A 23,919-nucleotide genomic window follows, 5' to 3' on the forward strand; every position below is an offset into this window, starting at 1 on the left:
GGCCAAGAGCGAGTATAAAATGGAGGAGCACTGTCTATAGCTTTGTAGACCAAACCAAACCCCCAATTTATATGCAAAAACCCTAAACCCGACATAAAAGCGGTTTAAACAGGTTTATATGCCTGGCGCGGTCGCGATAGAGCTCCTAGAGCAATTACCCTTTACAGGCTCGCCGTTTAGCGCTTTAGCGGATCACCTCGCAGCAGAGCTTTGTCTGTAAGCTTGTTCGATGCCGTAGCGGGGACGGTAGAGACGGCGGAGGCAACGGACATCCGTTTAGGCGTCTTGGTAGATCGTCTTCTCTACCGGCGGAGGCTTCGTCAGTAATCTTAAATGGGCTGATCGTCTCCTCCACCGACGGCGAAGTCTTATCTAGACGCTTTTAGTAGATCGCCTCCTTCGCCGATAATGGCGGAGCTTCGTATATGGGCTTTAATGCTTGAAACTGCGACACAGTCTACCAGTCAAAGCGCGTTCGACAATTGGTAAAGCGCGGCGGGCCCTCCCGGTGCGAAAATTCATCGCTGGCCGACCAGGGACGCCGGCGTGCTTTATAATATGCTATAAGAGTGCTGCCTTACGTATATGTCGTTGGAAAGAGCCCCGACGAAAGTGGTAGTAGCCAGTCTGACAACAGTCTCGCGTAGCTTTATATTAAGAGATCGAAGTCGTATAGAGCTATTTAGTCGGTCGCGACATTCGAAAGGCCGAAACTTTCTTCGATTTCGATGTAAGTTAAAAAGTAAGTATAGATCGAGGCATTCTTAATAAAATATAACTTAAGAAGTAGTAGATTAAGAAGATAAAACTCGAAGAAGTAGATAGTCGTTATTACGGGCTAGTTACTAATTAGTATACTCGAGGCGAATTTACTCTTTCTTTAATACTTATTCGTTTAATTTTATACGCGGCTTCTCTCTAGTACGGATACTTTATTAAACTATAAATTAAATTAGACGAAGTTAAGCTTTTAGATCTAATATACCGCCGCTATACGCTTTTTTAGATTATACTTTAGTACGCGATTAGACCGGCTACGCGCTAAAGCGTAGTTATATATATCTAATATTAGACGGTAAATCTTTTATAGTAGTAAGAAAATTTTATCGCTATAATTTTTAAGAAAAGACCGTACTTTTTTTTAAAGACTCTATATACGTAAGAAACTATACTAGTATATCGCGTTACTTCCGCTAGCGGCGTAGAATAAGTTTATAGCAGCCTAGTCTAGATCGATTTATATATATATACCTATTATAATTATAGTACTTTCTACTTTAGACTAATATCGTTTATAGTAAAATAGAAATAGCTACGGAGACGGCGAAGCTTATATAGAGTTTCTAGAGAAATTATCGATAAATCTTTATTTAGACCTTATAGCGAATCGCCTCGTCTACCGGTATAGAAGCTTAGATTATAAAAGCGAGAGGCGATAGAGCTTTTTTTTACTAGAGCTCCGTTTAAAAATCGTAGTAAATAGTCTTTACTTTATTAGTTACGAGTTACTAAAAAATAAGTTAGAATTTCCGTATAGGCGCTATAGCGGGTCGCCTTTTTCGCTAGCGGTAGCGAAGCTTCTTTTAGACGCTATAGTAGAGATAAGAGCGAGTTTATTCTAAAATATAGTTAACTAAACCTAGATAATCGTTAACGTGCTTTAAAAATAGTAATAATCGTTTATATTAGCAAGTTCGTCGCGAATTATTATTCCGCTCTAGTCGATTAAATTCTAGTAATCTTAAACTTCGCTAATCGTTACGTACTAGACTTAATAATCTTAAACTTATTTACGTACTTTAGAAATAGTAATATTTATTTACGTTAGTAAGTTAATATTTATTAGCTTAGATCGTACGTAGTACTATCTATCTATAGACTTTAATTTTAATAGAGCTTTAACGATTTACTTCGTCTTAGCTACTTCTCTAGCTTTTATAGACGCCGTCTCGCGGACTTAACGAAGCTACTTAGAGTCTATAGAAATATTCTCTTAGATTATACTAAATATAAGACTTAGTATTATTTAATACGCTACGCTAATTAATATAGACCTTCTTAAGAGTAAAGAAGTACTAGAATAAACTAAATTATTTAAGGTTTATTATAGCGTAATATCGTTCGTAATACTAGAGTTATATAGTAAGATAACGCTACTTTTTAAACTACTTAAAAAGAAAAACTTTTAAATAGTCGTTAAACTAATCGCGTTCTTTGTAGAGTAGTAGAAAACACTTAACTAGAGTAGTAATATATATTTCTAGCGGATCGCCTCTACTACTAGCGGTAGAGCTTCGTTTATATATAGACGAGAGTTATAGCTAATCGCCTCTATACTAGCGGAGGGGCTTTATATTTAAGCGGATATTTAATATCGTAAGTATCTCGCGGCGGCGTATCGTTTAAACGCTATAGAAAATCGCCTTCTCTACGTATACTTAGATATTTAATATTATACTTCTTCGCTACCGGCGGTAAAACTTTATAAGCTTAATTATATCGTAAATCGCGTTCTCTACTCGTAGTCTAAGCGAAGCTTTATTTATAAGCTTTAAATAGAGATATAAAATAATATTTAGATACGAAGTATAATTCTTTTATATATACTTTAGAACGGGCGGCTAGAATATATAGTAAAGTCTACTATTCTAAAGAAAAGTTAAAGAACGAGACGCTATAAGCTACGATAATAGAATATCTCTATTAATAGCTAAAGAGTTAGCGTATATTAAATAGACTACTATCGTATTTTCTTATTACTAACTATATAGCTTCTCTACTTCTTTAAAGAAAACTTATATAATACTATAACGTTTAATTTATAGAATTTATAATATTAAATCTAAGTATAGATTCTAGACGAGACGAATCTTATATTTAGTATTAATAGAACGAGCGACTAAGTATAATAGTTCTATATAGTAATCTAAGTGTATTAGATTAAAGATAATTTAGAGCGAGGTATAGAATATCCGTCTTTAGTAAAACGTTATAAATAAATACGAGTATAATAAGCTTAAATAGTACTATAATCTATTATAAAGAAAGAAATCTTTCTACTCGGTGTGTAATAAGGGGCATGTGCTGGAACATGGCGGCTAAGTTGGGTGCCAGTATATTCCTGGGCCAGTGTGCAGTGTTTTCTTGAGTTTCATCCCCACCCGCGGCAGGCGCAAGTATTTTACTGAGACGAAGGTGTCAGGAGCGGCCCTAGGTGCTGGAAGTTGTTTCCTGTAAAGAGACGTGGCTTCTCTGCACGTCGGCTGCACCTTCTTTGCCTCTCCGCCTCCACGCACTCATCCTGTCATGTACAAGGCGCCTTGCTGTTCATTGGGGGCAATGCATGGTCCTTTGGTACGTCTGGAGCGCCAGTTGACCCGAAGATTCACCGCTGACTTGCTCGCAGTTTGCTGGAAACGATCGGCTTACGCCACTGCAAACGTGCAAGCTTCGACTGCCGGCCTGGCGCGCTGAACAAGGGACTTGCGGGGTTCACATGCTGAACAAAGGGATTGCCATACTGTGACAGGGCCTGGAACACTCAGCAAGGCGATGCGGATTGCACTTGGCGGAGGAGAGGTTGCTTTGGCGCGCCAGCCTGCAGAACACCAACTACGAGCATGCGAGAAGGGCCTGAAAAGATGCTTGCAGGCAGTAACTTGCATTATCACGCCCTTCCGTGTGCAAGGCTGGGAGTCGGCTGCCCGTGGTCCGAAGGTTTCGATGGTGTTGCGGCCTCGCAGTTTCGGTTGAGGACGGATGCCTGAGGAATCGACTGTCCAAAACACCTGAAAGCCGGAAGCAGCAAGACTCGTCGGGCACGACACCGCATCAACCACTCAATCTAGAGTCAGATATAGCGGAGCTAAGAGAACAACGTTTCTGAGACGACTTTCCTTAGGCCGGCTGCAGAATCACGGTCAGGTGAGCGGCATTCTCCGGTTCGGATCCAGGCCAGAGTCGTTCGTCAAGTCGAGTCGGCAACGCTGATCTCAGCCGTGCGAAACCAATGCACCCTAGGGCAAGCCACTGCCTGTGTGAGAGGTGCATTGCCATGGTTGATGTGCAGGCGACTCCTGGGCATTTGCGACGTCACGCCGCAAGGAGCCGGCAAACTTGGCGGGCGTGTCGCAAAAAGCAGCCAGGGGACTCTCAGAGGGGGCTGCAGACTCAAATCGAGGGTGTCGCAGTCACGTGGACTTCTGGTTGGATGAGGAGTTGTGGAGGTCGTGCGCTGCGGCGGGACGCGCGAGGCGGCGAGATGCCAAGACTGACTAGCGACGATCTTTGAGGAAGCCGCGAGACCAGGCACCAGTCTGCCTCAGGCCAGCAACACACGTGATGTTGAACCAACAGCATTCTTCAAGCCGCATGCAAGTCGAACTGCATCTGTACAAACTTTGCAGTCTTGTTAGCACTCGACGGTCGCAAACAAAATAGGAGTAAGCATAAAACCCAACATTTGTTCCGTGGAAAACCTCAAACCCAACATACCTTACGCCTCGATGAGCGCTACCATCTCACTGCACATGTAATTGACCCACTTCAATTTCGCTGTCGACAAAGATGAGGCGAGACGAGCATTGATGATAGGAGTTGGTATCAATTTGGGGGAGCGCGTGTCGGCTTATCGTATTCCTTGCGATTAGTACCATTAGTATGCACTCATCTTTTTACGCAGAACACACGAAGGCACAAGAAAACAAATCCAAAACATGTCCAATTAAAGAAGCTCTCGTCCATGCACAATACGGCGGTGCAGAGAACTCACGATCCGAGCCCGCGGGGATACGTCAGATTTCGCGCGCGTCAGGCAAAGTCGAGTGTTGCATTGAGAACATTAATCTCAGTGGTCGTTTTGCTGAACCCATCCCCAATCGTTGCGAAAAGCCCCAAATACAACTCCAGCGGCCCGATCCAACACCCGATCTCCTCAGAACAGCCATACCTCGAACCTTATAGACAGATGTATAGAGGAGTCGATACTCCGTCTTCGAGCTGCTGAGGACGATGGCGGTAGCGCGCGGAGGTAAGATTTGTGCCAATAAAAAGTCGGTTGCAGGTAATGCGCTGGCTGTAGAGAAATAAGGAGGCAAGCACTCGTCAGAATTACCTCCCCAATTGCCACAGTGCCTTTTCTTGGGTTTTTATTATCTTGCTGTAATTCAAGAAGAAGAGTGAGCGGGTAGACTTACGTTTTATCTGTCGTAGAGGAGCATCGTCTGTAAGCTTTGTTGGATGTTGGATCTCCGATGCAGCAGAGGCGGGCGTCGTAGCGGATCGCCTCATGTGTAGTTACCAAATGGGGTAATTACTAAATAGAACCTCTCCAGCGACCAAGCGGATCAAACAGCACCTCTTGCACCGTGCGTAGTTTTCCATCTGGGCTGCCCGTTCCCTTTATCAAAGAGGTGCTGTTTGGTAGTTGACGCGTGGAGTGGTTGATGCTTTATCTCTGAGATGCTAAGGATGAGACTTGCGGGTGCACATTGTCGCTGGCGCGAGGAGGTGAAACTTGCGGAGTTGAGGGTAGCGGAGAGGAGGTTTGTGGAGGCGAGAGCCGCGGAGAGAGAAGATCCCTGGTGCGCGGAGGTGAGGAGTCGGCGCGCTACGGAAGAATGGGCGGATTGATGAAAACATCCTCTAGATGCTTATCCTTCGATATTGGGATAGAGCTCTCCGATATGTCCGTTGGTATTTCAATGGTAACAGCGGTATTGGTACCGTCTCCAACTACCACAGTGCCTTTTCCGGTCACAACGGCAGCACAGTCCTCTCCACTTGCTCTTCCATCGTTTCTTAACTGGAATTGAAGAAGAAGAGTGAGGTGGTATGCTTATATAGAGCTAGCTCCTGGACGGTAGGAGAAGCATGGAGCTCCTGGAGCAATTGCCCTTGCCAGGCTCACCGCTTGGGCGTTGTGGATCGTCGCATCCACTGGCGGCAGGATGTTGGATATGCGGTGGACCTTCGCTTGGGCGGTGGTGGTGCGCGTTGCTGTTGGTGCGGGGAGGAGAAACTTGCGGAGGAGAGATTGAGGTAAGAGTTGAAGGGAAGACTTGTGGGTGCATATTATCTCTGGCGCGTATTGTCGCTGGCGTGCGGAGGTGAAACTTGTGGAGGTTAGATTTGCGGAGAGGCGAGACTTGCGGAGGTGGGGCTTGCGGAGACGAGGGTCGTGGAGGGGAGACTTGCGGGTGCGTATTATCTCTGGCGCGCGGAGGTGAAGCTTACGGGGGAGCTTATAGAGGAGAGAGACTTGCAAAGGGGAGACTTGCGGGTACGCATTATCGCTGGCACGAGGACGAGACTCGCGAAGATGAGGAGTTGGCGGGCTGCGGAGGAACGGGATGATCGACGTTGGGATAAATCTCTCCGATATGTCCGTCGGTATCGCAGTGGTAATAGCGGTCTCCAACTGCCACAGTGTCTTTTCCGACCACAATGGCGGCTTGGGCACTGAGCTTGAAGATTCGATGCCGTGGTGGCAGGGGGGCAACAGCAGGGACAGCAGAGGCGGAGGCAGGTACCGGGGCGGGCGCTCGATGTCATGGCGGCCTCCTCCCAATTGTAGTCGAAGTCCGATTCGGCTAAACCCAATCTTACTTGCCTGATTTGCCTTATTCGGTAATAGTAAACTACTAGCGAGAGGCGGCGAAGGCGGTCGGATGCTTGATGTGGTCGCGGCAGAGTTCCTGGAGCAATTGCCCTTCACAGGGGGAGCTTGGAATATGAGAGTTGGAGGCCGCAGGGCTTCTTTGCGAGGAAGGGGTGCCAGAGTTCCGTTTGAAAGCTGCGGAGGATTGCCTCCACCGCCGGCGGAGTTTTGCTTGAGCCCTTTGAATGTTGTAGTAAAATCGCAATCCGTTAGAACGAAACCCATCATCATCATCACCACTTATGCCGCCCCGTGATCCTGTGCATGACACAATTCACCATCGAAACTTCTTCGAGCCGACGATTGCGTAATTTCACTCACGCCGACTCGCAAAAACATACGGAAGTCGAGGTATTGATGAAGAGTTCGCGTTGGAAATTTAGCATCTGTGCCGGTTGATTTACGTTGCACACCTCTTTCGCTGGCGGTTGGGCAGTTCGCCTGACGCTGACCTCATTCTTTGCAATAGAGCACAAGAAACGACAAAGGAGGTACCGCTTGAGTTCTTGGGTTGCCGCTCGTGGAGGCATACGATCGCGAGGCGGATATATTAGCCTGTTACCCGCCCGTGTCTTGTTACGCGGCAAGCGTGAAATGATCGCGCTGCCTTCAAAATTTACAGAGCTACTAAGCAGCTTTAGAACACGACTTCTGGGTATTTTTGGGCTAATCGTCTCAGTGTGGAGAGGCTTTGGTTGGGTTGATTGGATACGTACCTTCTTGACAGCGCAAGTCGATCGCCAGCCCTCATATTTCCCACTCAACGATAGAAGCTCGGAGATCTGTTTTCAGAGCCGGGCGATATGGAATTTCCCCAATTTCAAGTGATAAACAGTCGGCGTTGCTGGTAAACTTGATTTTCCCTCCGCTTGTTGTCTTTCGGTATAAGGTTCGAGGTGCCCCATATGCATCCAGGCAAATTCGGACATAGGTATCGCCAACAAGAACATGAGGTCATTGGCAACTTGGTGTCTCTTTCCGATTTGATTCGAGAGGGACCTTGGCCTGGTCTCTTCTGTGTACGATGCTACGATGCTGGCACTCATGAACGTTGTGAAAATCTCCGTCGTTCGACTCTCCATCGAAAAGCCTTGTGAGACAGCCGGGTGGCTCAGACTCCTCTCCTGCCTCAAGCGAAGCCTGCTTTGAATCTTCTGCAAACGTTGCATGTCGGAGAAGCGTGGAAGCTGGAGGTCGCGTACACTGGGTGGGTGGGGACTTCAAGGATCTTCTGCAGGCGCTATGTGTTAGAGAAACACCACATCCCTTGTAGATGGGGCGTAAGTACTTGGAGGTTGTAAAGTTCATGAAGCTTACCTGCTTTCAACCATTTCATCCGCGGATCGTTTGCGTTCTAGGCTTTATATGATTGGAACAAGAGGCTTCGTCGCCATGGCTTCCAGGAAGAAGATGTGCTTTCCTTCCGCTTCTCGTCGCCACCACTTCCAGGGATAAGGGTGTGCTGTTCTCCGGAGGTTAATTCCATCTGCGTGAGGATCTCAGGGAATTCTCAGAGGACGTTCTTTTTTTTTTCGGCGCGGCTCTATTTGTGGTGAGGGAGTTCCATCGTCACGGCTTCCATGAAATACGCACTTGCCAACTCTATCTGAGTGAGGATTGGTGGGGAGTGACCAAGAGGAGCCGCTGCGGATTGAAGAGGTGGCATTGCCGCGTCGGGGCTGGTTGGGTTGGTGGTAGTCATGGATGCTTGGCAGAGGCTGCTGCTGGACAGCGGCTGCCATGCGGCGACAGCGATGGGTCCGTGGATTTTCCATGGTTGGAGACCGGAGCCGTAGGTGAGAAGCCGCAGGTGAGGCAGCGCGTGGTCGGCCGCTTGAACATAGCACGACTGCGCTCAGCTAACCTGAAAATGGAACTATGGCCTTTATCTCACTATTTGCACAGTTTCGGGGAGTTTGACCTTGATTTGCGCCATCGCGTGCGGCTTTGCGAAGGGTGATAGGTGTGGAATGGTGACATGAAAACTGCGACAACGTAGCCTCTGGAAGCTGTGCTGTGATGAGTCGAGGTCGAGTGCGTTGGCGCGATGGCGCGCCATTATCTTTCTCGTGCTGGAATGCTCAACACGGTGAGAGCGTCCCTAAATGGCAACTTTGGAAGCAGCTCTGAGTTTGCGCTGGCTGTCGCGTGTTTGAAGAGGTGAGGTTGGTGAGGATAGGCGTTGAGTGCATTACGCCATTGACAGCGCAGCCATGGCCTCATGAAGGCGAGTCTCTCTAGTTAGGGAAATTGATGCCTCGTAGTGGAGCGCGGAGCGAGCGGACTTTGCGTCGAGTACTTTGAACCCTCGCCGTGAACCAGCTGGGGGGTTGGGTGGTTAGCCGGCTGGTGACGCTAGCGGGAGCGCACCCTGGCACATCTTGCAGCCAAACTTCCTAAGCGAGAACTTCGATGCCCGAAGAGGCAGTGCTGCGGGGATGGCTCCGCCGTCACGCATCCTGAGCCGTCCATGGACTTCATGTTGATGGAATGGATTTCACACTGTCCGTTGACCACTGTCACCTGAGGAAGCGAGAACCGCGTCGATTGACCCCAGACAACTTTGACTGACTTCGGAACGCCTAAAATGCGTCACGTCAAGTGTCGGGTCGTTTCTGCACTTGGGTGTTGAGGTGAAGGTGAGGTTGGTGGCCCAGGCTTGCGAGCAGGCGGTAGCCAAAGTCGTTGCCGACCGAGCCCTTGAACCCTCCTCCACCCAACACCTCCCTCAGACTCTTGATCCTCTGCGCCAATCACTACCAGCCTCAAATCGCAGCTGTAGCTCGAGCAATCGCCACAGCATCAGCGCTACCACCCACAGCGCGCAGTGCCTCGAATTTTCCGAGCGTAGGCGTGACGCGTGCCCTTCAACGCGCCGGCTCTCACTTCGACCACTTCTGTTTCTCTCCGCTCATCGAAAATGAGGAGAGAATGCACCAAGAAGGCAACGGTGATAGACCTCGAGTCCCACACTGATCTGGCGCATTTTGAAGGGAACCAGGGTTGTTCGCGGCCCATCGCTGGCATGAGCTCCAAAATCGGTGTGCCCAGTGAGCTTGAGCATATCGCGTCGGCAATCCACAAAAACGCTCTGTGACACTTCCAAAGTGAGGAGACGGATTCTAGATGGCAATTTGGCATGTCGCTAATAGTTTGAGCACAGTCGGAGTTGCTAGCGGCTGCAAAACGTACCAAGACAGTGCATCCCGGCTATCATACTTTGCTGCGCTGCTGCTGCACTGGCACGCACTTTGACAGCTTCATACCCAGTCACCGCACTTTCAAACTTCAGAACAAGCGGCGCTCACAGTTCCCACGGAATCAGCGCTCACCCGAATGATGTTTGCCGCGTGGCCGGGAGGGCTTCAACACTCACAAGACCACCAGATTCACGATCCAGATACCATTCCAACCACCCGAAAGTCCCCACCGATGCCTCAATACACATAATCAAGCCTCAGTAACACTTTCAACTGGACATAGACTCTCATGGGCGACCCCTGCTGCCAGATTACTTCCATCAACCCGGAGCGACCACCATGATTCTCACCTGCCGCTTCTCTGCGTTGGAGACGCTTAGAACGTTTCCTCGGCTCCGTCCAGCCTTTTAAGCTTGAACGAAGCAGGTGTAAGCTAAAGCTCTCACAGACAACTTCGACCAGACGTTAAGGTACGACCCCAACCAAGAGATGACAGGCACCAGCTAATCTAATGCAGATCTCGGTTACCGTCGTGAAGGTCCACGTTAATCAACAGCTCAGCGGTTTGGCAATCACATAACATCCTGGCGGTTTGACGGGTGTCAGCTCAGCAGATACGAATTTGCCAGTACCCTCAAATCTCATCACGAAATCGGCTTACAAGCCCGCTACTGTCACCAAGTTACCAAACAACCTATCCATAACCCACCAGACCATCTTGGAATTGAGCAGAATCGTGGCCTACGCTCCATTCACCGAAGGCCCGCCAGGCAAGGCAAACCTTCATGCCCATGCGCTGCCTTTTCTGCCGCCCTTCCGTGTACAGCTTTTCCCACCCTTCCGGTTACCTTCGCCTTTCGTTCCGCTCCAAGGAGGCCCGACGCTCGCTACTGTCAGCTTTGTGGTGGACAAGGTCAAGATAGAGTGCCAATCTCGATTCCATCGCTTCTTTGAGTTGAAAAGCTGGCCGAATCCACCGATCGACATGTTCAAGCTCAATTCTCCGAGAGAAAAAAAAAACATGTTTCCCAGCAAGACAAAAGCAAAGTATCTCAAAGACATTGCTACGGAACACGCCGAGGAACCCAACGCCGGCCACCTTAGCCGACCCGCTGTGGCAGACAAGCGTTCGCAGGATTGCGATAAAATACTTATTTACGGGTATGCGCAAGTTTTCCTTCGTGGGAAATAGGGTAACGATAACCTGGCAGCTGCGGACAGGGAGGATCCTCGGTACAAAACTACGCAAGATCGTTGCCGTGTCAGAAGAAGGCTACTGCCACTTTCGTCAGTGCTCTTTCCAAAGGAACGTCTCAATTTCCGACGACATATCGAGGAGTCTCGACCGTTGGTTTCATATTGTCTCCTGAAGCACGCCTCATCCTTTACCACAAGTCGGAGGGAGTTTGCACCGTGACGCCTTCTCGCCACGCTTATGCGTCCCTCAAACATTTTCTTATAGTCTAAGCGTTTGCGTCTGCACATAGCTATACTTGCAGTTGTTGAACTCTTCAGCATCTTGAAAGCGCTGCTCCGACTGTGGCAATCTGGCCCGACAGGAGACCCGGTCTCGAGAATCCAGCGCGTCTCTGAGCTCTTTGAATCGCTTTGCCCAGCTGGGATGCTTACGCTACAGATGGGTTATGTCTCGTCTGCTTTGCAGCAGCGTGCTGGTGATGACGCCCCCTCCCAATGGCTGACTTTAGCTCAGCCTCCCCTCTGCCAGCGAACCTCCGCCGTCGGAGGTAGAGTCGTCTGCCACAATATCGAATGTCAAAGCTCACGAAGATGACATTGTCACAGAAACTGAAGTGGCAGACTTGGATGTCCTTCCCATCTCCACTACCACCATCAGTATCAACAGGAACAGAACGACTCGTCGGGGTTGCCTACAGCCGATGACACTGTCACGGAAACTGAAGCGGGGAACGCTGCCTTTGTCTCCGCCTCCGCTGCCGCCATGGCATCGAGCGCCCAAATGGCGAGCCTGTGAAGGGCAATAATTTCCGCCGCCCCCGCAGCTATCGCTGCCGCCACCTCTGACCCTGTCGCTGTCCCTGCCGTTGCCACTGCCACCATGACATCGAATATCCAAGCTTACAAATGAAGCTCCGCCGGTACAATCTACCACAGCGCCCAAGCCGCCGTTGTGGCCGGAAAAGGCACTGTAGCAGTTAGAGACGGTTCCTATACCGCTGTTACCACTGCGATACCGACGGACACATCGAGAGCTTTATCCCAACGTCGATAAAGATTAAAAGATTATACTCCGCAGTCCGCTGACTCCTCATCTTCGCGAGTCGAGTCTTCGCGACCCTTACCTCCGTAAGTTTTACCTCTACGAGTCTCTCCGCAAGTCTCTCCTCTGCTATTGATAATGTGCACCTGTAAATCTTCCTCCTCTCCAGCGATATTGCGCGCTAGCAATAATACGCACCCGCAAGCCTCCCCTCTACGCACCAACAACGACTTGCATCACCATATTCCTTACATTTCGGAGATGAAGCATTAATTCCCCCACGCATGCGTACGTATGCGCATTTTTCCAGGTTTACCTGGTCAACTAGAGGCAATCCACCACAACGCCCAAGCGAAGGTCCGCCGCAGGAGCTCCGCCTCCGCCTCCGCCTCCACCGCCATGACATCGCTCTATGTAAGCTCTGTCACTACAAACATACAAGTTCACAAACCCTACCGCCTCTATCAAGAACATTCGAGACATCCAAGCTCGTAAACGGAGTTCCGCCCCACAGCTGCCGCCTCTGCCGCCGCCGCCAGCATCCAACTTACAAACGGCTAGCCTCTGAAGGGCAATTGCTCCACGACCACGTCTTTCGCTTAGCACCCCCTCTCGATGTCGCCACGCCAGTTCGTCGACCTACGCTACCCATCAAGACTTCCGTAGCAGTGTAGACATTGCCAAATTCCACAGCCAGGCGATCTTTTTTGTATGCGAGGGCTTGGGTGTCGGCTTTAGTCTGCTTAGTAGTCTCTACCAGCACTTGGAAAGTGGTAGAACAAGCTGTGACCGGCGCATTTCCGACGTCTCACTCAGCCTGCTACAAAGAAAGTTTAAGAGCAAATCCCCAGGCCAATTACCTCAGGCTTCAAACAGCAGTGAGCCCGGCCACATGAAAGCTGATTGCCCTAAGGTTTTCAACTACGGCTCTGGATTGTGGCGATGGTGGAGGCAACGGTGGGTGTTAGGTTGGTCGCCGCAAGGTTGATTACCCCAACCTGGCCTAGGTTCGGCGTTAAGACTGCTGCGATCGAGGTAGAGTTAGAAGTATATTTTTCGTAATAATATACTCTTCTCTATTTATTCAGCCCTTATTAGTGGCTCTTTTCCGTCTCCTCCCTTCTCCTTCGTACTTTGTTACTTCGAACGAGCATTTAGAGCTTTTACTTAGACATCCCACTTTATTAGAACATCTATAAAGCATAAGGCAGATAAAGATTCAAGCTTATAAACCAAGTCCCACTAGCGCCAGTGGAGGAGGCGATCCGCCACAGCGCCCAGACGGAGCTCTGGCCTTTGCCTCGGCCTCGGCCGCCGCCAGAGGATCCAAGCTCACAAGCGAAGCTCCTCCGCCCGTGGAGAAGGCGATCGGCCAAGGTGCCCAAGCGGCGAGCCTGTGAAGGGCAATTACTCACGATGTCGCCGGGAAAACACCCAAGCAGTCTACGCCAGTTCGTCGACCCACGCTACCGTCAAGACTTCCGTAACGGTGTGGAGATTGCCAAAGCCACAGCCAGGCGATCCCTTTTGCATGCGAGGGTGGTACCCGGTCTGACGAACGGGTGGAAGCTGCTTCATCACGGCGTCTATCGAATTTGGTTGGGGAGAGGGGCATCCGTTTATATCCGGCCCAGGAGGCGGCGAAGTGAACTGCGGGAGTGGTGCCCGGTCTGACAAATGTTCGGGTTAAGATGGGAGGCGTCCAAAGAAGGGAAGGGTCTCGACGAGGTGGGAGACCGTAGAGGTAAGGCGACCAGGTGGACGATCGCAAAGGCGTGAAGCGTCGAGATGGGAGGTGGTAAGGAGAACTCTTATAAAAACGAGAGGCGTCGAGGTAGGAGATGTTAGATTGAAGGCGGAGAGCCGGCGTACTAGTAACAGGTATTCTTGTTAGCGAAGTTATAAGAAGGTGTCTTAAGAGGAAGATAGGGCTTCGTTTGTAAGCTGGAATAGTTTTGGCTGGCGATATTATATATAAGACAGTGTGGGCATTAAGAAGAGGGGTAAACTCCGTGCAGCAATTGGCTTGTGAGTTTAGATGTTTGAACCTTTAAACATATTTGCTAGTAACGTTATGAGAGTGTTAAAGAAATGAGTAGTGTTGTAAGCTTGGATCACTTCTTAGGTACTTACTAAACTCAACCCCAATTGTTATCTAAAAGCCCAAACCCAGCCCTCGTGGACTAAATCTAACCTTCGCAGACCAGACCTAATCTTACTTATCTATATTATCTTTCTTAGCGATAGCAAACTACTACTAAAAGACAACTGGATTTGGTCTAAAAAGGCTGGTTTTGGTAATTACCCCTTGTAGATTTATATATCTAATGTGGTAGAAAGCTCCTAGAGTAATTGCCCTTCACAGGCTCGCCGTTTAGGCGCTTTAGCGGATCGCCTCCTCCACTTCTGGCAGCGGAGCTTTGTCTGTGAGCTTCAATATTCGATATCGTAGGAAAGGCGGATGTAAAGTATGTTGAGGTGGTGTGTAAGGACGTAGGGGAGGTGGGCGGAGGCGAGCTGGGCCGAAGCGGAAGGCGCGGAGGTACTGCCTGCTTGCTGAAGCCAAGTCTTCCGATTATCCTACACTAGCCTTCAAATGATTAGATATAAGCTGAACCAGAATGTTATATATGGTAACAAAGCAATCTCCCACGAAGCCATTAAAAAATACTTACCTTGGTCCTCTTCTTTTCTCTTATACACTTAGATCAGACGTTCGACGTCCATACTACGCCGGTGGAGGCGCTGGAAAAGTACTAACAAAGATGACTTGAGAACTTGCTACTCGAATTCCCTTGCAACAATGTAAATAAGACGTCAGAACTATTCACACATTTTTGGTTAACGCATGGCGCACTGGCATACGAGAAAATCGGCCAGATGCTTAATGTATGAAACGGAGGAGCGGAATAAGGTATTACAACCGCTTACGTGGAAGTACTATTCCGGATCGTCTTTGTTCTCGCTGATGGAAGCCGTGGATGAGCCTGAAGCAGTTTATTGCAAAAAAGTACTTCTATCGGAGCCATAGTTGACTATTTGAACGAGAAGTGACGACAGATCGGATTTGATGGGTGGTCATGATCGTAGAAAGCTTCCGCAATGCTTTTTAGGTCAGTGAGTGGGCTTGAAGAGATAGTCGACGTGGATGCATGCAAGTATACTTTGAGATTAAGGAGGCAAGATTCTTCAGAATAGTCAAGCCGACTGAGGACTGCACTGATTGTGAGTCTGGCACAGTTTCCGTTGGGTTGGGCGTTGACTGCGCCGTCAAACTCAATACGGTGATATGAGGGATATAACTCTCTGTACTGGCCAAATCACAAGGGACCAGCCGACCGTTGAGCCCGTACCAAGTCCTATCATTTTGACATGGGCCGAATCATGCTCCCAGTTCCGACCAAAAAGAAAAGAAGGCCGCATCCACCAGTTGTTCTGGTTAGACAAACAACACTGAGTAGTGTTTGGCGGTCAATAGATGGTCGTCAGATGAGGGGACTCGACGTGATGTAGAATGTTGTTCGATGACTTATGCTATCCGAGGAGCGAAGCGGGAGGGCACAGTTGAGAGGTAAAATCTCATGACTCGGCATGGCTCTAAGGAACGGCGACGTTAGTTTAGAGTAGGAGGGAGCCCGAGGACTGTGAATTTAGGCACGAATGGACATTGCATCCGAAAGCCATGGATTGTAGGTTCTTGTTGGTCTACAGGAATACATGCCAGCCAAGTACCCTAGCGGACATGGACAACGCTAATATTACGGTAATGGAAGTGGATGATGACCATTGAGCGGTTGAGCTCGATCGAAGCGGTAGTGGTGGTGGTGGCGGCGGAGCCCTGTTTGGGCGCTTTGGCGGGTCGCCTCCTCCACTTGCGGTAGCGGAGCTTTGTCTGTGAGCTTGGATGTTCGATGCCGTGGGGGGCGGAGGCGAGTTGTGCAGAAGCGGAAGGCGCGGAGGTACTGTCTATTTGTTGGAGCCAGCTCTTCCGGTCATCCTGCACTGGGTCTTAAATGCTTGGATGCAGGCTTAACTAATTTTATACGGCTGTTCATAACTATATCCCCAGCTCGTACTTTACGAAGTGCTCAAAAGCAGCCGGATCTTTTCATTCTCTGCAATTTAAACGGCGCGTACGTCGCCGTATATATCTTGTTCACTAAGCTAGTACGACATTGACGTCGGAGTATATACCGTGCCCGATTTCAATGCTAAGACTCTTCACTAGCGTTCCACTCTTTTGCCTTTGACTTATGCAAGCTCTCTCTTACAAGGTTACCATACCGAATAGTCATGGAAAGAGGCGAGTCTCCAAGCCTGTGTGCTTGAATGGGCAGTGCTCGTGTCGGCACTTGTAGTCCATACCTGGTGTGTGGTAAAACCCGCACCATTCCTCAGCTTCCTTTGGAAGGAAGGCGCCCGCCCGCCAACAGTGACGCACTGCCCTCCAAAGGCCACCTCCACACGAATGGCACTGATATATCCAGAGCGATGAAGTCAATCTGTTATCCTGCAGCTCTTGCTGTCAGATTGCCACACATTCCGATTTGCAGCCCATCCATCCGCCAGCTCTCAGACTGGACCGTCAACCCTGGTAGAAGTCGCAGCTCGTGGAAACTAACATGCAGGCTGAGCAGCATACAACGCCTAGTTCCATTTCGCAGTCAGAGAAACGGAAATGCAGCCTGGAGACCGCATTTCGGCTGGAATGAAGAAAATAACATGTAGGTGAAGCTGGCCATATCTACCCGGAAGCCTTCGAAGATGGCCGCTTAACAGCGGGATTATCTGCGTGAGAGAAGTGAGTTTGCCGAGAAGAGTAAATCCGAGCTCATGAATGCGTGCTGGAGCCATGGTGGCGTGGAGTGAGGGCATGTTGTCCAATGGCGTGGCGCAGCGTCGTATGAGAGTTCGAGGTGGTCTGCGCTAACTGCTTTCGGAAGTTCTGGAACGGTGGTGTTCCGACGGCCGATGGGCGCCAAGAAGTCGGCGCTCCCGTTCAAAGCTTCGAGCTCCAGTCGGAAGCTCCGTCTCCAGCCTTTCCTCGCGCACCACACTACGCCCAGATCCAATCGCGCGCACAAGATGCCGTCGCGATCGCCCTCTGCATCGCGCAGCCGCTCGCGCGGTCGTTCCCGCACGCGTTCGCCGTCGCCCGCCCAGTCGCGCTCTCCGCGCCGCTCCATCACACCGCGTTCAGCTTCGCGCTCGCGCTCCCCAAGCCGCACCCCGACCCCGCGCAGCGACCGGTACAGCAGACGTAATGGCCGGGACCGCAGCTACAGTCGCAGCCCCTCCAGGACCCCGACGCCCGACCGTGCCGCGAGGCGGTATAGCAGGCGCAGCTACAGCCGGAGCCCGAGTCGCGACAGCAGGGCCAGCAGGGACAGGTCGCCACCGCGGAGCTCAAAGGTGTGCATGCCGCGCAGCAATTGGACCATGCTCCGCTGACACGCTTCCAGATCGTCGTCGAGAAGCTCACAAAGAACGTCAATGAAGACCACTTGCGCGAGATCTTCGGCACCTACGGCCAGATACAGGACTTGGACATGCCCATCAACCGCCAATGTGAAATTCCCCTCCCCTAGAGTTGCGACAATACTGACCCCCGCATAGTCATGACGAACCGCGGCACCGCATACATCATGTACGCAGAACCCGCCGCCGCCGAGGCCGCCATCGCACACATGCACGAGGCACAGCTCGACGGCGCTGTCCTCACCGTCTCCATCGTCTTGCCGCGCCGCCGCTTCTCTCCAGGCCGCTCGCCTCCTCCCGCCCGTCGCCCGCCTCCCCCGTCCTACAATGACCGTTTTGACGGCCCACCGCCACGCGCCCCACCACCAGGCGGCAATTACGGCCGTGGCCCTCCGCCGGGAGGCCCTTACCCTGGCGGTCCCTCTGGACGTTATCGCTCCCCGCCGATGGGCCGTCGCGGTAGGTCGCCTCCACCACCCCGTGGCTATGGTGGTGCCGGTGCTGGACGTGGCGGTGGCCGCGGCGACTACTCCTACAGACCCAGGTCGTACTCGAGATCACGGAGCCCACGCAGAAGCAGGAGTCGGTCGTATTCTTCCCGCTCGTTGTCGAGGAGCCCACCGCCAAGGAGAGGCGGCGGTGGCGGTGCCGCCGGCGGCGCTGGTATCAGGGGAGGAGGGCCTTACAGGGATAGCCCTCCGCCGCCTAGAGGTGGAGGCGGGAGCGGCTCTGGCGGGCGTAGAAGGAGAAGCCCAAGCTACAGTAGCTACAGCAGCTACAGCGAGAGGAGTAGGAGTAGGAGCAGGGGACGGGATAGGCGTTAATGGAAGAGCATGAACATCGGAAAGCTGAACTTCAGCGGCGAAGCAAAGCTTCTCTGCTTGCGCTTATGGGCATGTAGTTTGCTCGGGAATACCTAGCAACTGGATGAGTAAAGGATGGACGTTCAAAACAACATGGTTGGCGATCCTTTGCGTGGTGGTTTGGAGCATTGTTCCACGTTCTGCTACACGAGCGTTGGCGTCGCTGGTTTCATGGTAGGGAAAGCGACTTTTTTTTTCCTTTGGGAACCTTGCAGAGAGGGACAAAAAAGAAGGGCAGGCAAGCGTAGCCGGTTGTTTGTACAGTAACCTTCACAGAGAACAGGAACCAATCGATTATGGAATTTCCAATCACACAGGCACATATCCGTGTAGTAGGTCTGTCTCACCTCACCTGAGAAAGGGCGGCCATTCACCTTCTTGCCCTTCGTCTCGTCCCGCTTAGCGTTCTGTCTCCAACCAACCAGCTCCATCAACCCCCCTCCACCTTTCTGTCTTACGCACAGGTGTCGCACCACCTGCCTCCACCCCCGCCGTATCTGCACCATGCAACGCAGTCGCCCTTTCTATAGATGTTTGAAGTTGTTGCTCTGGGCTGGGGGCCGGAATGCTTCATCAGGATGCGCGCAGAAGGGGTGGCCAATGGGACTTGAGGGGTGTGATACAAGCATGTCTACGCGACCGAGTAACTACTCTGTGCGTGCGCTTGGGTACGGACGGTGGTGGGTGCTTGTGTGGGCCTTTGCTTTGGGGTGGGTGCACGGGGAGAGGGATAAGTGAAGACTTGACCCTTACACCTTCTCAAATGCCAGTAACGAGGTTTCAGCGCACTTGCGGCACACGATAAGATGTGATTTCGTGAAAAAAAAAGGCAGAGACGTACGCAAGGCTGAATGAAAGCAAGGCTGCACACAACTTCAAACGTCTGGCTCTCTATGGCCGTGCGGCATATGGCGAAGTTGGGATGGTCTGAGTAGGCGAGTGATCGCCGATTGGTTGCATTGGTTTTTGCACATCTCTACTTTTGTACGCTGCTTACGGCCGTGTCAGGAAAAGAAGAAGAGCCTCGCCTCTTCTATTTCTGAAAGACAGCATCAACGTCGAACGTCTGAAAGCGTACGGCCGTTTCGTTCCTGCAGACTGACACCCCGCGCTCGAGGAGCAAAGCTGACCCACGACTATTTAGAAGATGTAGTATATACCCAAAGAATAAATGTTCACCGGTTACTACAACTGAATATTCTTTATTCCTCAGCACCATCTTGAAAGTCCATTGCCTGCGAAACAATTCCTAGCTACTCGACGATTGCGCTCCAGACCCTTTTTGATCCTGCAAAAAGGCGCAGAATCCATGCCATGTTCGAACATAGCATTCATACGGCCGACTACTGCGGCGATTCATGAAGGTGGTACGGAAAGAATAATGACTGGTGACTTATTGTCCTACGGCCGAATCGTATTACCATTGGGAGTCGCCTTCCTTGGCGTGGCGCGGCGCGCGGACTTGAAGACAACCAAAGGTTATTTGGACGTCAGCTGAATCGACACTGTTATTGGAGACGATCTGACGGATACGAGTGCGAATACAATGCACAGCGAAAAGGTGGAGTGTAACGTGCTGGACAGCGGTGGACAGCGAAGGAAAAGGAAACAGAGTCAGGCGAGCTGTTAAACTACCAATACGCTTGTAGGAGAGAAGAGAGGTTGGTTAGGTTGAGTATTTCTATCGTTAAAGGTGAAGAAGACAGACCGTAGATCACGTTTCTGTGAATATTCATCGCAAGAGGCGGTGGCCGCACCCACTCACACCCCACCACGAAAAGCAACCGGCGCGTCTCAGCAACGTCGATCTCATATCATGCTGTGGAACGAGGGCGAAAAGCACACTGCGTCTTGAAATTAAACAATGTGGCCACGCGACCATTTTCATCATCTGCCAACACTCCAACACCATTTCGGCCCACAGTGAGGCAATTGCACGTGATGCGGATTGCCTTAATATATACACATCAGACCCAGATTTGTTCGACCTGTTTCGGCTTGCGCTTGGAACGGTAGCGAGTGTTTTTTCTGCATGATTTATTCTCCCATTAACCTCTACACTCATTTATGTACGGCGTCAGTCAGAATAACTCCCGACCAGGATTATGAACAATACAAACAGAGCCCAAGCCAACAAAAGCAAACGCTAACAGAAAAGCAAAACCAGGCGTTAAGTCGTGCTCTCGAACCATTCATATCAACATCGCTTTGAACGCTAGAGGACACGCTTCAACGCTCAACCATCTAACCTGCCATCGAGAAGAGATGCAGACTCCGAAAAAGCAAGGACAATCAGACTCCACAACCTGGCTTCGTATGAAACGCCAACACCTCGAAAAACTCCGGTTCCTTCTACTCCAGAAGCGAATCGAAGGATGAACAAGCATGAACATGAAACAGAGAATCCGAAGAAACCGTTTCGTCCCAACACCGTTGACTCTCTTTTTGAAAATTCGTCATTATCCACTTTTTTTTTGCTCATTTTCGTTCTTTCGTCCAGCGAGTTTTCGTTGAGCTCATTAATTCAAGGTTCTTCCTCGACGGTAATGTGGACAATCTCCTGCTTCCAATCGGGGCTTTCGGCAGGCATGAGGCGGCACTTCGCAACGGGTTTCACGTGCGTCTCGCGCTTGTTCTCACGCTTGATGAACGGAATCTGAGCCGAGGCAACGACGGCGATCAGAGCGCTGACCCACCAGGGCAGAGCGGTGAAGCTTGCATGAGCGCCGGCTCCGTACAGCAGACCTGCGATCGGAGAAGCGACAGTGCGACATGCGGCGCCGGTACTTGCGGCCAAGCCGTTGATCTTGCCCAGGACCGAAGGCGATGGCGAGGCTTCCTTGATGAGGATGAGAAGAAGAGGGTAGGCGAGGATGGAAAAGAAGTTGCGGACGGTGAGACAGGCGTAAAGGGCCGGGTAGAGCAAATGGTCAGGCAGGATGACCAGGTACGGCACGATGAAGTAGGCGATGGGGTGGCCGACGGTGACGACGACAAAGAGGCGCCAAACACCCAACCAGGCGGCCATCAGAGGGAATACGACGGCTTGGATGACCAGGGCGATGATGCCGTTGATGCTGAGGATCAGGCCGACTTGCTGGATTGTCATTCCCAGGCCACCGGCCAGCGGGACGCTGAGAGCCTTGGTGTGGTGGGCACGATGGTCTTGCAAGAAGATGGGAAGCAGCACATCATAGGTCATGCTGTGGTAGGTGAAGATACCAAGAGCAATGACGAGCATCATGATATTCTTCGAGAAGACAGAGTGAGAGACAGGGGCGTCGCCGCCGTCGGCCTTCACGGTCCAGGTCTGTTCGCGCTGGACGTCAACATTGTCGAAGGTGCCGTAGGACTCGGTCGCCAGGTTGGCGGCTGCGTGGGCAGTGGCACCAGCAGTGGGCATGAGAGGCGTCTCGGCATGCGTGTCTTGCAGGTCCTCGGCAGTGCTCCAGGGCTGCATATCCGGGTGAGTCTCCTCCAAGAACACATAGCCAGCAATAATGGAGCCGAAGAGCATAAGAGCGCAGATCAGGTTTGGCAGGAGATAGGGGAACCTGTCGAAGAGCGAACCCTCGGGGAAGAGAGCGGGGAAGTTCTTCGAGGGCTCAGCAAAGTATCCGCCAATGGACGCTGGGGGTCGTCAGCACGGCATATTCACATGCTCTCGAGGCAGTACTTACGGCCAACGATTGTTCCGACGGACCAAACGAAGGGCATGACGGCGTACGCGCGGGCTGGACGAACATCAGCATTTCTTCCGCTTCAGGAGGGGGTTGCAGGACTCACGCTCATGCTCGGGCTTGTGGACAATCTCGCCAACCATGGTCTGGATGACACCAATGTTGCCGTTGAGAATGCCGCCGAGGGCGCGGCCAACCAGGGCGATCCAGAAGTTTGTGGCGAAACCGACGACCAGGAGCGAGAGGAGCGTGCCGGCGCAGCCCAGCAGCAGGACGGGCTTGCGGCCAATGCGGTCACTCAGGCCGCCCCAGTACATGCCGGTGAGGGCCTCGGCGAGGGCGAAGGCCGAGATGAGGATGCCCGAGTAGAAGGCGGCATTGTTCTCGTCGGTGGCCTTGTAGTGCAGGACGAGCTTCCAGGCATAGGGAAAGATGGAAGTGAGGGCAATGGGCTCGGCAACTCGGACAAGTGCTGGCGGAAAAGGTCAGCGCGGGCGGCACAGAAGAGACGGGCGACGTACCAAGCACAAAGAGCTGCGAGGTGGGAAACTTGCTCGGGTCGCGAGGATATCTTCTCTGGCGGGTAAGAAACATGTTCTCTTCAACTCAGTTTTGATCTTACGGTTCTGTCAGCGCTTGACGAGCAGGCTCTTCCGCAGATTTATAGCAGCGAGCCGGGCACGTGTCGACGCTTGACGGGGAAGACTGCTGAGAGAGACGAGCTATCAGTTCTATAGCGATTGCGCGATAGCTGACGAAGGTGAGAAGATGCAGGACAGGAGACGGAAGCGGCCTCAAGGTTTTATCCTTCGCAGGCGCCACACCGAGATCAGCGCCGTGCAAATGCGGTGCGAGCGACCAGCCTGGCCTGTGCGCCCGAGTCTCCCAGCCAGCAGCCCCCGCCGAACGTTCACGAATCCGGGGTCAGCAGATCGCCGCCCCTTCTCCGACCGCCTCGCCCGCCCGCCGTCGCGCCTGCTTCACGCCCGCAGTCCTGCACGCGCGCTCGTCGACGACCGTGGCCGCGCGCTGTTGCGCATTGCGACGACGTCCAGTGCCGGGCGTGGCCTTGTGCGGCCCATGCCCATGATCTTCCAGTGTCGAGCATCCGACGGCAGTGCCATGTCGTATACCGTTAGCGCCGACGAGCATTCACCGCAGCGCGTCGGCTGATAGGACAATCCGATGTCGGCTGGGGCTACACCTGCATGCCCGTGCAGCCCGTGCCCGCTCCGCCGCCGGGCCAAAGTCGACGACGTGCCTCGAGTCGACCACGCAGCGCCTTCGCAGCGCCATTTCCGGCGGCTGTTTGTTGTTGTCGGGCCAGGCAGGCTGTCACCCGCCGCGAGGGCGCGCAGAAAGGAGCGGTCTGACTTGCCGCTGCTAGTCCACCGTCGCGCACACTCCACCGGCCTTCTCGTCGATTTTTTTGCCTGCACCGCCGTTGGTTGGCCGTCTGGCACGGACTGCGCCTGGGCAAGTGCGACGCTGCAGCCGACCATCGCGCTCAGGCGGCAAATCGACCCGACGCGCACCGCAGAAGCACACCCTTCCGTCCCTCACCACAGGCCGTCCTTTGCCATGTGCGACTTGCGACACTGTCAATGCTGCCGGAAGAGCCGCAGGCGCATGCGCCGCCCTCGGCTCCGCCTGTCCTGTCTTCCTCCTCCGCACCACCCGGCGCCAGCCTTACGGTTCGGCTGCCCACGGTTGTTGCTCGGCAGGATGCTGATGCAGGGAGCCAGTCTAGCGGAGGTCCAGCCACGGTCGACTGCTTCGGAAATTGCATCCAGGGAGAGTC

The 23,919-nt window shown here is 51.9% G+C and overlaps 2 protein-coding genes across 2 annotated transcripts; one reads left to right on the forward strand and one right to left on the reverse strand.

Moving 5' to 3' along the window:
* Positions 1-17,182: 17,182 nt before the first annotated feature.
* LTHEOB_349 (Rna recognition domain-containing protein) lies at positions 17,183-18,399 on the forward strand (the record flags this gene model as incomplete). The annotated part of the gene is made up of 3 exons (XM_035512418.1): positions 17,183-17,509; positions 17,560-17,665; positions 17,714-18,399. The coding sequence occupies 3 exons, from the start codon at positions 17,183-17,185 to the stop codon at positions 18,397-18,399; spliced, it is 1,119 nt and encodes a 372-aa protein (XP_035372351.1).
* Positions 18,400-20,962: 2,563 nt separating this feature from the next.
* On the reverse strand, positions 20,963-22,712 carry LTHEOB_350 (MFS transporter; the record flags this gene model as incomplete). The annotated part of the gene is made up of 4 exons (XM_035512430.1): positions 20,963-22,068; positions 22,119-22,172; positions 22,225-22,590; positions 22,640-22,712. 4 exons carry the CDS (start codon positions 22,710-22,712, stop codon positions 20,963-20,965), a joined length of 1,599 nt encoding a protein of 532 aa, XP_035372352.1.
* Positions 22,713-23,919: the final 1,207 nt, after the last annotated feature.

The sequence above is a fragment of the Lasiodiplodia theobromae genome (assembly GCF_012971845.1).
Source record: "Lasiodiplodia theobromae strain AM2As chromosome Unknown scaffold_1, whole genome shotgun sequence".
In the NCBI taxonomy this organism is placed as follows: domain Eukaryota; kingdom Fungi; phylum Ascomycota; class Dothideomycetes; order Botryosphaeriales; family Botryosphaeriaceae; genus Lasiodiplodia; species Lasiodiplodia theobromae.